Consider the following 14,060-nt stretch of genomic DNA (forward strand, 5'->3'; position numbering starts at 1 on the left):
TGTACTATGTTCCCACTTGTAAAATGATCGCGAATGTGAGGCCACAGATATAAAGTGATTTGCAAAAGAAGCAAATGTGACACGAGAGTGGGTTGAGTCTGGAACCACTGCCTGGAAATGTGGTTCAATCGAGACATTCAAGAGGGCATTAGATGATTATTTGAATAGCAACAATGTGCAGCGTTACAAGGAAAAAGGGAATGACACTAAATCATAATGCTCATTTGGAGAGCCGGTGCAAACATGATGGCCTCCTGCTGCACCATAACAATTCTGTGATGTAGAAAATAGGAATTTAAATTGTTAAAGTACATCCTCGATGCTGAATTTTAAGATCTAACATTTAATAACCCATGGCTTCAAGAAGCTCGTATTGGGAAGGCCTGAGATTAACTTGCCCTGTTTAGTGGACAGTCTAGTGGAGTTTGTAGCTTCCATCAGTACACTTACACCCACACCTTGGGCAAGATAGAAGGGTTATGCAGCTGATGCTGAATCACAAGGTGAGTAGAGAATTGGATCAGGCTCTTTCCATACCTCCTTTCATAGTGGTACAGCCCATTGGGAGAGGGTGCAGAGGGAGATTTACATGAATGGGACCAGGATGAGGGACTTCAGTTAATGTGGAAACTGGAGAAGCTGGATTGTTCTCCTTAGAGCACAGAAAGCTTAGGGCAGATTTAATAGAGGTGTTCAAAATCAGGTGGGATTTGATGGAGTAAAGAAAAATTGTTTGAAGTGCCATCATTCTATGGTCGATAAACAAAGGACAGAGGTTAGGGGGTGAAGGTAGCATGGTAGTAATGTCATGAGGCACATGATCCAGAGGCCCAGGCTTATGATTCAGGACAAGGGTTCAAGGCAACTGGTGGAATATGTATTCAGTTAATAAATCAGGAAAATATAGCTAGTCTCAGTAATGGTGGCCATAAAACTATTATGGATTGTCATAAAAACCCATCAGGTTCACCAATGTCCTTTAGGGAAGGCGATGGTCTAGAGGCATTTTTGCTAGACTATAAATCCAGAAGCTCAATTAATTTTCCAGAAACCAGGTTCAAATCTTGCTCTAGTTCACTAATGCAGTTGTAAATGCGCCTAGTTTGGGGGCGTTTAAGAGATTGGTGGATAGGTTTATGGACGAAAAGGGATTGGTTTAGATTAGTGGGTCAATGTTTTTTTTTAAAAATAAGACTGGTCGGCGCAACATTGTGGGCCGAAGGGCCTGTTCCGCGCTGTAATGTTCTATGATTCTATAATGTCCTTTTGGGAAGGAAATTTGCTGCCCTTATGTGTTCTAGCCACGTGTAACTCCACAGCCACAGCAACGTGGTTGACACTCAACTGCCCTCGGGCAACTAGGAATGGGCAATAAATGCTGGCCAGCCAGTGACACACATGTCCCACGAATGAATTTTTAAAAACGATGTCCTTTTGGGAGGGAAGTCCCTAAAGTCCTACCTGGTGTGGCCAATATGTAACTCCAGATCTATTACAATGTGGTTGACTCTTAACTGCCCTTCTGAAATGGCCAAGCAAGCCAAGGACAATTAAGGATGGGTCTGTCAAGAATACCCATATTCCATGAAAAATTAAAAGGGAATTGGCAAAAGCACCAAATACGATGAGGATTTTTTAAAACTGAGATTCTTTGTAATCTAACTTTTGGAAGAGAGTTGGAGGTGTAATTTGAGGGAGCAATGGAGGAAAAGGAGGGGAGTGCAGTAATTTAGAAACATTGAAGGAGCTGACAGCAGGCATGGTGAATGGCCTGCTCTTCAATCCCAACTCAGAGCCCCAGCAGGAGGGAAAAGGATGTGATTTTACATTTGGCTCATTGCTGCACTTAAGCTTCAGTTTTTATTATTTAAAACGAAGAATCAGACAGCAAAGGATGGAATGGTAGTTACTTTTGATTTTATTACTGAAATGTGTACTGACATTCTAATACAAAAATCCCCGTGACTGGGGAACAACTGCATACCATACAGAATGCTGCAGCAATCTCAGGATATGGTGCCTTAACGCAAACACTAAAATTTACATTTAAATACTTATATAAGTTACTCAATAATAACGTAGTTTGTCATCTTTGGCATGAAGATCAATGGCACTAGAATGCAGCCGGTGTCAGGTACAAATATTAATACAAAATATATTAACATCTTTTTCTTTTTTTTTGCTTCACAATATTTTTTGTAAACGGTGTGAATGCTGTCACAAAGTAAAGGCAATGGCCAGCAATTGCACATTATCTGAGAAAAAAAAAATCACAATCTAAAAGGCTTAGCAATTCCAACTACTGAATTAAGTGAATTCTGCCCCCCCTCCCTTCACTGTGCTGTTCAGATCCCAGTCACTTCTGATAGGTTTGCACCACTCACCATGTATGGTGAAAATTGATGCCTCAACCACCTCCCTTCATGCAGATCCCTTGGATCAAGATCCAAGGAAATTCCTTTTCAGCCCGATATTTTGTCAGCTGGCTATCTGACCATGTGTGGCATCACAGTTGCATCTCTAGCTCGCAGCTACCGCCACATGCTTCCCAGAATATGCATTGGGCAGACACCAGGTCTTAGCTGTAGCCAAGCTCAACAGTTGACAAAGGGATAATCAGGTGAAGCCTATAGTTCCACCTGGTTTACACTCCAGGTGCCCAGGTTTTGTAAATGACCAATCCTAGTCATTGTGGCAGAAACCAGCTGCCACTATTCACCTTAGGTAACTCTGCCTTGCTCTGCATCCTCCTGAACTGGAATACATGAATCTTCTATATTCTCAGGGCATTGTGAGAGTGTAATAAACACCAGGATAATTCAGAACACATGGCCATGGAACACTGCAAATCAAGGTTTGCTCTTGTCAAACCAGATAACAAAGTGGAACCATATGGGCAGGCAAAACTAAGTTATAAGGGAAAGCCCCACAGCCCCCCCACAAAAAAAATCATTTACATTTCTGGTAACTTATGCATGAAATAGTGATGAATCACATACTCAATTATGTTGTCACCTTAGGAATCAGACCTCCACCTATGGCTTCTACTTCCATCAATTCCAACCAAGTAGGGTGGCAGAGTGAGGGAGTGAGAGTGACAGGGCTTGAGGAACACAATTAGAACTCCATCACTGATTCCAATCTGAAACCTGCAGGTTGAGAGCTGCCACTATAAGAAACAGAGGCTGGAATTTTACCGCCCTGCCCACCAAAGGCATCAGAGCAGGCGAGAGGTGGACAATGGAAAGTCCATTGAGCCTGGCTGAGAACTTACGGTTTCCGGGACAAGTGAGGCCATAAAATCCCGCTCAGTCTTTCTCTAAAACAATCGAGCAGGCAGACTGGAACACATCTCCTCAGCACAGCTGAGAAGACTGGCAGTACTGGTTTCTGAATGTTCTGGAAACTGATGGTCAAATACCCAACAACAGTGTTTTGTTTGACTAAGAGGAGCACAGGGCTGTCTGTGTACTGACATATCCCATTATAATGCACTCAAATAACCGTTTAAATTTTATTACTGAGGTGTGATAAAACTGAAAGTGAGATGTAAGTACATTGGTTGGAATTCTACCACCTCGTCCACCACAGAATCGCAGCAGATGAAGGGTGGATAGTGGAAATGTGTGTTGGCCTTGGGCAGGTCTTGCTTGAGTGAGGCTGTAAAATCCCGCACATTGTCTCAGTCCTGCTGACTGAACTGGAATCTCGAACTGACAATTGGTTCCATGTCATTGGGAGCATGCATTACCAGCTTGCAATTACTGTGGAGACCCTTGCAGATGGCATCAGCTGGCAGCGGCCATTACATTTTTACATTTGAAAGGTTTGTCTTATTAAAGAATGTGTAGATTGTAACACTGAGTGATGCTATCCTGTTGCACACACACACAAATCACCAGAGGCAAAATCTGTGCCCAAAAGGTGCTGAGTGTCCCCTTTGTGGAAGGTTACCCAATGAAGCCTGATTGCTACAAATGAAGCAGCAATCTGGGCTCTGTCACAGTGTATGCTGCCTGGAAAAACTGCTTTGATTCATTTCCAGTTAAAACTGAATGCAAGAATCTCCTAGTCACAAATAGAAATCTTGGGAACTGTTCAAATTAAAATGGAATTTATGTACTCTAAATATAGCTGTTGAGTAATAGTTTCATGGAATAGAGAACAGAAGAAAATAGAAAACACATATCTGGGCAAAGGAGGAGTGAATGTATCTGTGGCCAGCAGAAAACTGAAGTTAGTTTTTAAAGAATGTCACTAGCAACAGCAAAGGATTATAGAGTCTAAAGCTGAAAGAAAAAAGGTGCTAAAAAGGTCAGATTTATGGCATTATGTACAGTATATATTATGCATAGCACCATCAAGTGCTATGTATTTTATTTATATATATTTATGGTGCTGTGAAGCTTTTATGCTTGGCAGTTATGTGAAAAAATACTGACTCTTACGAGATCTTCTTGCCCATCACAGAATTCAGCTTCACAGCAGTTTGAATTTTTGAGTTAATTCATGAGTGGTACACACTTGGCACAAAGAACAGCTCCAGCTCTTCCCATGTGTACAGAAGTCTTTATAGCAGCTTATGGATATGGTAATTTAGGCTACATCTCCCCTTGCTTTTCCCCAAACAAAGTTTCATCTCAAAGACTTTCAGGCGCTGAACTCTCATTTTTCTTGTTGTTTTGACTCTAGGTGGAGGAGAAAAAAAGGCTTTCTAAAGAAGGAGATATTTATGTTTCACAGAAATCCTTCATTTCCTGCTATGATAGTCTTTTTCAAATAAGAATTTCAACCATTTCGCTGTCTGATGATTCCTGGTTTCTGGTATTGCTGGGGACCATATGAGCCACTGGCTGCAAAGTATCTGTGAGGATGAAAAGCAAAAGAACATTCCTCATCAATTTTTCTTCTCTTCAACTAACAAAGAACCTTTTCCCTTTGCCTCCCCCCACCTCCCCGCCCAGAGTTTCAGGATCACCTGCATTTCATCTAAATTGCATAGCTGGAATTCCTTGAGATTAACCCAATCTGCAGGGGTCTAATGTCAAGAGGCCAGAAATGGGAATGTACACAACTCCAAATTTACAATCTATGGCTAGGTTGCTTGGTAGTGAATCACAAGCCCATATGTGCCTTTACCAACTCACTCAATCCCTCCTTTTGTATGACCTCCTCTAACCCGATGTTTCTAACAACTACGCAGGCACTCACTTGATATAGTTGCTGGAGGTTTGATGATCTGTAAGCTGACTGCAGCTTCACTGTCTTGTGAGTTTTCCTGGGCTGAGGCTGCAGACTCGAGCTCTGCCACTTCCTCAGTCTGTGTGCTGCCGTCCCTACTCCCATGCTTGGCATGGGATGTCAGAGGATGGGAGGTCAAACTGGCTGCCTGATCCCCTGTGAAGTCTTTGTTCAAAGCACCTGGAGAAATGAAAACATTTTCAGCATTTCGTTACACTGTGAAAACTCACATTAATTAAAACCATGTTTTCACTGATAATATCTTTGCTGTCTGTTTCAATGTAGCTTTTTGCAGGTCACATGAAGCAAACCTTAATGCTCTAAACAGATGAAAAAAGTTGCAGGTCAATTGAATATTTTCATATGTGCTAACACCTTGCTCCTAAAAACTGGCATGAAATACCAGGCAAACTTCCCAGATTGCTTGCACTGGCTAGTGGGTGACTTATTTTTACTTGTGATGAGTTCTTTTGAAGCTGGTTGTTTCAGAACATAGGAAGTAGAAGCAATAGGCTATTCAGCCCATCAAGCTTGCTCTGCCATTCAGACAGATCAGGATTGATCATCTTATGCTTTTCGCCACTATTCCAATATCCCTCGATGTCATGAATATCCAGAAATTTATCCATCTTTGTCTTGAACGTGCTCAGAGATTGCACTTCCACATCCCTCTGGGATACAGAATTCCTAAGATTCACTATTCTCTAAGTGAGGAAATTCCTCCTTATCTCAGTCCTAAATGGCCTATCCCTTATTCTTTGAGGGAGGGTCCCCTGGTTCTAGACCCCCAGCCGGGGGAAACATTCTATTCATATTTACCTTATCAGGCAATGAAATAATTTTGTAAGTTTCAATGAAATCACCTCTCCTCCAAAACTCTAGGGAAAACAGGCCCAGTCTCCTCACTCTCTTCTTATATGAGAGGTAACTCTCAAGAGGAGAGAGATCTCTTCTCTTATGAGGGATGACTATCTTGTGACAGTCCCACAATTTCACAGGTTAGTCTGGTGAACTTCTGTTGCACTCTCTCTAGGCAGGTATATCATACTTTAGATTAGAAGGCTAAAACTATATATAGAACATAGAACATTACAGCGCAGCACAGGCCCTTTGGCCCTCGATGTTGCGCCGACCAGTGGAACCAATCTAATGACCCTCAAACCTAAACTATTCCAATGTTATCCATATGCCTATCCACTGACCATTTGAACTCCCTTAAAGTTGGCAAGTCCACAACTGCTGCAGGCAGGGCATTCCACGCCCTTACTACCCTCTGAGTAAAGAACCTATCTCTGACATCCGTCCTATAATTACCACCCCTTAATTTGAAGCTATGTCCCCTCATGTTAGCCATCACCATCCGAGGAAAAAACTATCCACCCTATCCAATCCTTTGATCATCTTGTATGCCTCAATTAGGTCACCTCTTAACCTTCTTCTCTCCAATGAAAATAACCTCAAGTCCCTCAGCCTTTCCTCATAAGACCTTCCCACCATACCAGGCAACATCCTGGTAAACCTCCTCTGCACCCTTTCCAATGCCTCCACATCCTTCTTATAATGCGGCGACCAGAACTGTACGCAATACTCCAAGTGCGGCTGCACCAGAGTTTTGTACAGTTGCAACATGATCTCATGGCTCTGAAATTCAATCCCTCTACCAATAAAAGCTAACACACTGTATGCCTTCTTAACAACCTTATCAACCTGGGTGCCAACCTTCAGGGATCTATGCACATGCACACCGAGATCTCTCTGCTTGTCAACACTACCAAGAGCCCTTCCATTAGCCCTACATTCTGTACTCCTGTTACTCTTACCAAAGTGAATCACCTCACACTTTTCCACATTAAACTCCATTTGCCACCTCTCAGCCTAGCTCTGCAGCTTATCTATGTCCCTCTGCAAACTGTAACATCCATCCTCACTGTCTACAACTCCTCCGACTTTGGTGTCGTCAGCAAATTTACTAATCCATCCTTCTACACCCTCATCTAGGTCATTTATAAAAATGACAAACAGCAGTGGCCCCAAAATGGATCCTTGAGGTACACCACTTGTAACTGAACTCCAGGTTGAATATTTCCCATCAATCACCACCCTCTGTCTTCTATCAGCTAGCCAATTCCTGATCCAAACTGCTAAATCACCCTCAGTCCCATGCATCTGCAGTTTCTGCAGTAGCCTACCATGGGGAACCTTATCAAACACTTTGCTAAAATCCATATACACCACGTCAACTGCCTTACCCCTATCCACCTCTTTGGTCACCTTTTCAAAGAATTCAATAAGGTTTGTGAGGCACGACCTACCCTTCACAAAACCGTGTTGACTATCCCTAATCAAGTTATTTCTCTCTAGGTGATTAAGAACATAAGAACATAAGAAATAGGAGCAGGAGTAGGCCATCTAGCCCTTCGAGCCTGCCCCGCCATTCAATAAGATCATGGCTGATCTGTTGTGGCTCAGTTCCACTTTCCCGCCCTCTCCCCATAACCCTTAATCCCCTCTCTTATCAAGAACCCATCAACCCGCTTCTTAAAAATATTTAGCGAGGCAGCCTCCACCACTTCAACGGGCAGAGAATTCCAGAGATTTACCACCCTTTGAGTGAAGAAGTTCCTCCTCAACTCCGTTCTAAACCGCCTCCCCTTTATCTTGAGGCTGTGCCCCCTAGTCCTACTGTCTTTTTTGAGCGGGAAGAGTCTCTCCACCTCTATCCTATCCATCCCATTCATCATCTTATACGTCTCAATGAGATCTCCCCTCATTCTTCTAAACTCTAACGAGTACAAGCCTAGTTTATTCAGCCTCTCCTCATAGCCTCTCCTTATAAATCCTATCTCTTATAATTCTTTCCAAAAACTCTGCCCACAACAGAAGTAAGGCTCGCTGGTCTATAATTGCCAGGATGGTCTCTACTCCCCTTCTTAACAAGGGGACAACATTTGCTATCCTCCGGTCTTCCAGCACTATACCTGTAGCCAATGATGACATGAAGATCAAAGCCAAAGGCTCTGCAATCTCCTTCCTAGCCTCCCAGAGAATCCTAGGGTAAATCTCATCCGGCCCAGGGGACTTATCTATTTTCATACTCTCAAGAATTGCCAACACCTCCTCCTTATGTACCTCAATCCCGTCTAGTCTAAAAGCCTGTATCTCAGGATTCTCCTCGACTACATTGACTTTTTCCTGTGTGAATACTGACGAAAAATATTCATTTAGTGCCTCTCCTATCTCTTCAGGCTCCACGCACAACTTCCCACCACTGTCTCTGACTGGCCCTAATCGTGTCCTAACCAATCTTTTATTCTTGACATACCGATAGAAAGCTTTAGGGTTCTCCTTGATCCTACCCGCCAAAGTCTTCTCCTGTCCTCTTCTAGCTCTTTTTAACTCTCTCTTTAGCTCCTTCCTGGCTAATTTGTAACTCTCCAGTGCCCTAACTGAGCCTTCACATAAGCCTCCAAACTTTATCTTGACATAAGCCTCCTTCTTCCTCTTCACCAGAGATTCAACTTCCTTAGTACACCACGGTTCCCTCGCTCGACCACTTCCTCCCTGCCTGACAGGTACATATTTATCAAGGACACGCAGTTGTTCCCAGCCCCTGCAATTTCCTGTTCCACCCTATGTATCCTAAATCTTGCCTAATCGCCTCATAATTACCTTTCCCCCAGCTATAACTTCTGCCCTTTGGTATATACCTATCTCTTTCCATCACTAAGGTAAACGTAACCAATTTGTGGTCACTATCACCGAAGTGTTCACCTACCTCCAAGTCTAACACCTGGTCTGGTTCATTATCCAGTACCAAATCCAATGTGGCCTCACCCCTTGTTGGCCTATCTACATACTGTGTCAGGAAACCTTCCTGCACACATTGGACAAAAACTGACCTCTCTAACATGCTTGAACTATAGCTTTTCCAATCGGTATTTGTGAAGTTAAAGCCCCTGACTTTATGTAATTACATTTGTTCAACCTCACACAGCCTAATGTTTCTCATGCTAAACTTTTCTTTGAGACACAGTATTTTATGGGAGAGTGAGTTGACCAGTATAGCAAGAGGGTGAAACTACTTAGATATCTCATTCAAACAACCAACACAGGCACAATGGGTTGAATGGCCCCTTCTTGTGCTATATCATTCTATCACTCACTCTCCAGTAGCCTCCATGCCTCCTCCTCACTTCATACAAACATCAATAATAAAAAATAAAAGAAAGATCTTGTCTTTCCTCAGAAGCTTTATGACCAGCTTCATAGGTCAATGATGTTATTTTGAAGTGTCATTACTGTGGTGATACAGGGAACCAATCTGTACACAGCAAGATCCCATAAATACCAATAAGGTAAAGGAGCAATAAATACTGTCCACTTTTCACTAGATAGGTAAAGATGGCATCAACTAAACAGGCTAACAACGAGTAGAATTGTCCCATCCCGCCCACCATGGGAATTGTAGCAGGGACAGAAAATTCAGTGGACCATTTAAAATTCATTGACCCGGGCAAGAATTTTCAGGCTTGGGGCTCACGTGATTGGAAAATCCCACTCAAGGTGTCAGATTAACATTCCATCTAAACACCTGCAACAGTGCAGCATTCTCTTAGCCTGAATTTTGTGCTCAGGTGTCCGGAGTCTGGCTTGAATCCACAATCCTCCAGCACAGAGGTGAGAGCACCACCCACAAAAACAAGGATACTGCTTCAAATAGACCATAAACAATTTGATATCTAGCATTGGAAAAATGGTAGAATCCATTTCATGTACAAGGTAGAACATTTGGAAAATAATATTATCAAAGTCAACATGGTTTTGTGAAAGGGAAGTTGTGTTTGACAAAATTATTACAGTTTTTTGAGGATGTAACAAGCAGGGAGGATAAAAGGGAACAAGTAGATGTAGTGTATTTGGATTTCTAAAAGGCATTTGATAAGGTGCCACATAAAAATTTATTGCAGCATATGGTGTTGGGGTTGATATATTAGTATGGAGAGAGGACTGGCTAATTAATAGAGAGTCAGGATAAATGGATCATTTTCTCATTTGCAAACTGTAATGAGTGGAGTGCCACAGGAATCATACTGGGGCTTCAACTATTTACAATCTATGTTAATGACTTGGTCTTGTGGTACAGTGGTTCTGCCTCTGAGCCAGCATGTCCCACCCCAAGGCTTGATGGTCAAGGAAGGTGTTTCCACAATGTGGTCAAACAGGCCGAGTCTCAACCTGCAAATCCTGCCAAACATGCCAATGGCTGGCAATAAGAGCAGGCGAGATTCCTGGTCAGCCACGCATGACATAAAGTGGTATCCAACAAGCTATAAGCCCCTGGCAACAGACAATTGACCAGTCCTGGGAATAACTTGCTATGGAAACAGATGAAAGTCTACCTTAGTGTACCACTAGTTCCAGGAAGAGAATTTGGAGACGTGGTTGAAGGCTCTGGCTGGACTGTAGCCAGATTTTTGTTGTGAAGAGGATACAAAATATTTTCAAAAGGATACAGAAAGATTAGGTGAGTGGGCAAAAATTTGATAGATGGAGCACAACATAGAAAATGTGAAATTGTCCACTTTGGTAGGAAGAACGAAGAAACAGAATATGATTCAAATGTAGAGAAATTGTATAATGTAGAACAGAGGTTCTGGGTATTCTTGTACATGAATCACAAAACATTGACAAGAAAGGACAGCAAGTAATTAGAGAGGCAAATGGAATTTTGGTCTTTATTGCAGATGGGATGGAATATAAAAATAGAGAAGTTTTGTTACAATTATACAGTGCATTGGTCAGATCATATTTAACAGAACTGTGCGCAGTTTTGTTCAGCTTACTTAAAAAGGTACATACTTGCATTGGAAGCAGCTCAGAGGAGGTTCATTTGGTTCTTGGGATGAAGGCTTTGTCTCTTTAGGAAAGGTTGAGCCGGTTGGGCCTATGCGCATTGACATTTAGGAGAATGAGAAGTGATCTGAGGAGGCTTGGCAAGGAAATTATGTTTCCCTCAGGAGGGATCTAGAACTAAGGACCAGTTTTAGAATAAGGGGTCTCCCATTTAAGATGGAGATGATGGAGGAATTTCTTCTCTCAGCGGGCTTTGGAATTTTCTTCCCAGACAGCAGTGGAGGCTGGGCCATTAAATATATTCAAGGCTAAGTTAGGCAGGATCTACAAGTGAATCAAAGGTCATGAGGGACAGGTAAGAAAGTGGAGTTAAGGCCACAATCAGTTTAACCATGATCTTATTAAATAGTAGAGCAGGCTCGATGGGCTGAATGGCCTATCCTGCTCCGATTTCTTATGAAATGAGAAGATATTTCTGTTAAAGAACAAAAAATATTTAATTACCTGATGTGACTTTTGTTGCTTTGTCAAGGAATTTCTCACTGCTCAGTTGGTTGATGGAACCGGCATGGCTCACTCCAGTGGCCATTGTGATAGATGGGACTGATCTTGCAGGCCGGAGAGTAGGCTGTTCGGTCTTTACTTGGTCCCTTCTCGAGCGCTGCTGGAGGACTTTAATGATGGCATCCTTCTCCAAGATTTGTGCATGCAAGGCTTTAATTCTAAAAGGAAGAGAAGCACACCTTTACTTAATTCCAGCATTTCTTCTGATATTTTTATGTGTGTGGATGACCTTTTTAAGTGCAGACACTTTAATTTTTTTTATGTGGTCATGTACACATGATAATTTCTTAACCCAGAGAATGGTGAATGTGTGAAATTCACTACCATGGAAAGTAAATGAGGCCAAAACATTGTGCGATTTCAAGATGAAATTAGACAAAGCTCTTGAGGCTAATGGTAATCACTCATTAGGAACTGGGGGGAAGGTGGGATTAGATATGATTTGGTTTAATATTGACACAGATATTAGCATACAGTGAAAAGTACTGTTTCTTGTGTGCTATAGAGACAAAGCATATCATTCAAAGAGAAGGAGATGAGAGAGTACAGTTTGTAGTGTTACAATCATAGCTAGGGTGTACAGAAAGATCAACTTAATGGAAGGTAGGTCCATTCAAAAGTCTCATAACAACAAGGAAGAAGCTGTTCTTCAGTCAGTTGATAGGTGACCTCAGACTTTTGTATCTTTTTCCTGAAGGAAGAAGTTGGAAGAGGGAATGTCTGGGGTGTTGGGGTCCTTAATTATGCTGGCTGCTTTGCTGAGGCAACGGGAAGTGTAGACAGAGTCAATGGATAGGAGGCTGGTTTGTGTGATGGATTAGGCTACATTCACGACCTTTTGTAGCTTCTTGCAGTCTTGGGCAGAGCAGGAGCCATACCAAGCTGTGATACAACCAGAAAGAATGCTTTCTATGGTGCATCTGTAAAAGTTGGTGAGAGTCATAGCTGACATGCCAAATTTCCTTAGTCTTCTAAGAAAGTAGAGGCGTTGGTGGGCTTTTCAACTATAGTGTCAGCATGGGGGGGACCAGGACAGGTTGTTTGTGACCTGGACACCTAAAAACTTGAGGCTTTCAACCCTTTCTACTTTGTCCCCGTTGATGTAGACTTGGGCATGTTCTCCTCTATGCTTCCTGAAATCGATGACAATCTCCTTCATTTTGTTGACATTGAGGGAGAGATTATTGTCGCTGCAACAGTTCACCAGATTCCCTATCTCCTTGTCTCATCATTGTACTCTGTCTCGTCACTGTTTGAGACCTGTCCCACTACAGTGATATCATCAGCAAACTTGAAAATTGAATTGGAGGGGAATTTGGCCATGCAGTCATAGGTGTTTAAGGAGTATAGTAGGGGGCTGAGGACACATCTTTGTAGGGCACCGGTGTTGAGGGTGATCGTGGAGGAGGTGTTGTTGCCTATCCTTACTGACTGTGGTCTGTGAGTTAGGAACTTCAGGATGCAGTTGCAGACGGAAGAGCCAAGATCTGGAATTTGGAGCCGAATTTCATGGGAATAATAGTGTTGAAGGCTGAGCTGTAGTCAATAAATAGGATTTTGACATAGATGGCTTTGTTGTCTAGGTGTTCCAGGGTTGAGTGCAAGGCCAGGGAAATGGCATCTGCTGTGGACCTGTTGTGGTGATAGGCAAATTGTAGTGGATCCAGGTGGTCTGGGAAATGCCAATGACTAGCCTTTCAAAGCACTTCCTAATGATGGATGTCAGAGCCACAGGACGATAGTCATTAAGGCATGCTGCTTGGTTTTTCTCAGGCACCAGGATGATGGTTGTCTTCTTAAAGCAGATAGGGACCTCAGATTGTTGTAAAGAGAGGTTGAAGATGTCTGTGAATACCCCCGCCAGCTGTCCCTGCAGGATCTGAGTGCTTATCCGGTTACCCCATCCAGGCCAGTTGCTTTCTGTGGGTAGACTTTCAAGAAAGCTGCTCTGACATCTGCAATGGTGACCCACAGATACAGATTCATCCAGGCTTCCAGGGTGGAGGGCACGCTCTCACTGACCTCTTGCTCAAAACGGACATAGAATGCATTGAGCTCATCAGGAAGGAGTACACTGGGGCCAACGGTTTTATATGCCTTCATCTTGTGGCCTGTTATTTCTTGTAGACCTTGCCATAGGCGGGGGTCTGTGTGGCAAACCTGGGACTCTAGCTTGGTCAGGTATTGTCTTTGATGGATCTCCTTAGATCGTATCTGGTTTTCTTGTATAGTTCAGGGTCGCCTCACTTACAGGGTATTGAATTTGATGATCAGTCCAAAGATGTACGGGTTAGGTTGATTGGTCATGTTAAATTGACCCTCGTGTCAAGGGATTAACAGGGTAAATTTGTGGGGTTATGGGAATAGGGCTAGGGTTGTTGTCAGTCCAAATGGCCTCCTTC

At 42.8% G+C, this 14,060-nt stretch overlaps 1 protein-coding gene across 1 annotated transcript in view; it reads right to left on the reverse strand.

The window, feature by feature from the left end:
• Positions 1 to 1,900: 1,900 nt before the first annotated feature.
• Positions 1,901 to 14,060, reverse strand: part of amotl2a (angiomotin like 2a) — a 41,262-nt gene continuing 29,102 nt past the window's right edge. The window contains exons 10-12 of the mRNA XM_080184954.1: positions 11,599 to 11,816; positions 5,212 to 5,421; positions 1,901 to 4,864 (exon numbers count right to left, since the gene is read on the reverse strand). Coding sequence (XP_080041080.1) covers positions 4,776 to 4,864; positions 5,212 to 5,421; positions 11,599 to 11,816 — 517 coding nt within the window. The 3' untranslated portion in view covers positions 1,901 to 4,775. The remainder of the gene's footprint in view (positions 4,865 to 5,211; positions 5,422 to 11,598; positions 11,817 to 14,060) is intronic.

The sequence above is a fragment of the Carcharhinus amblyrhynchos genome, chromosome 3 (assembly GCF_965287045.1).
Source record: "Carcharhinus amblyrhynchos chromosome 3, sCarAmb.v2.hapA, whole genome shotgun sequence".
Lineage (NCBI taxonomy): Eukaryota > Metazoa > Chordata > Chondrichthyes > Carcharhiniformes > Carcharhinidae > Carcharhinus > Carcharhinus amblyrhynchos.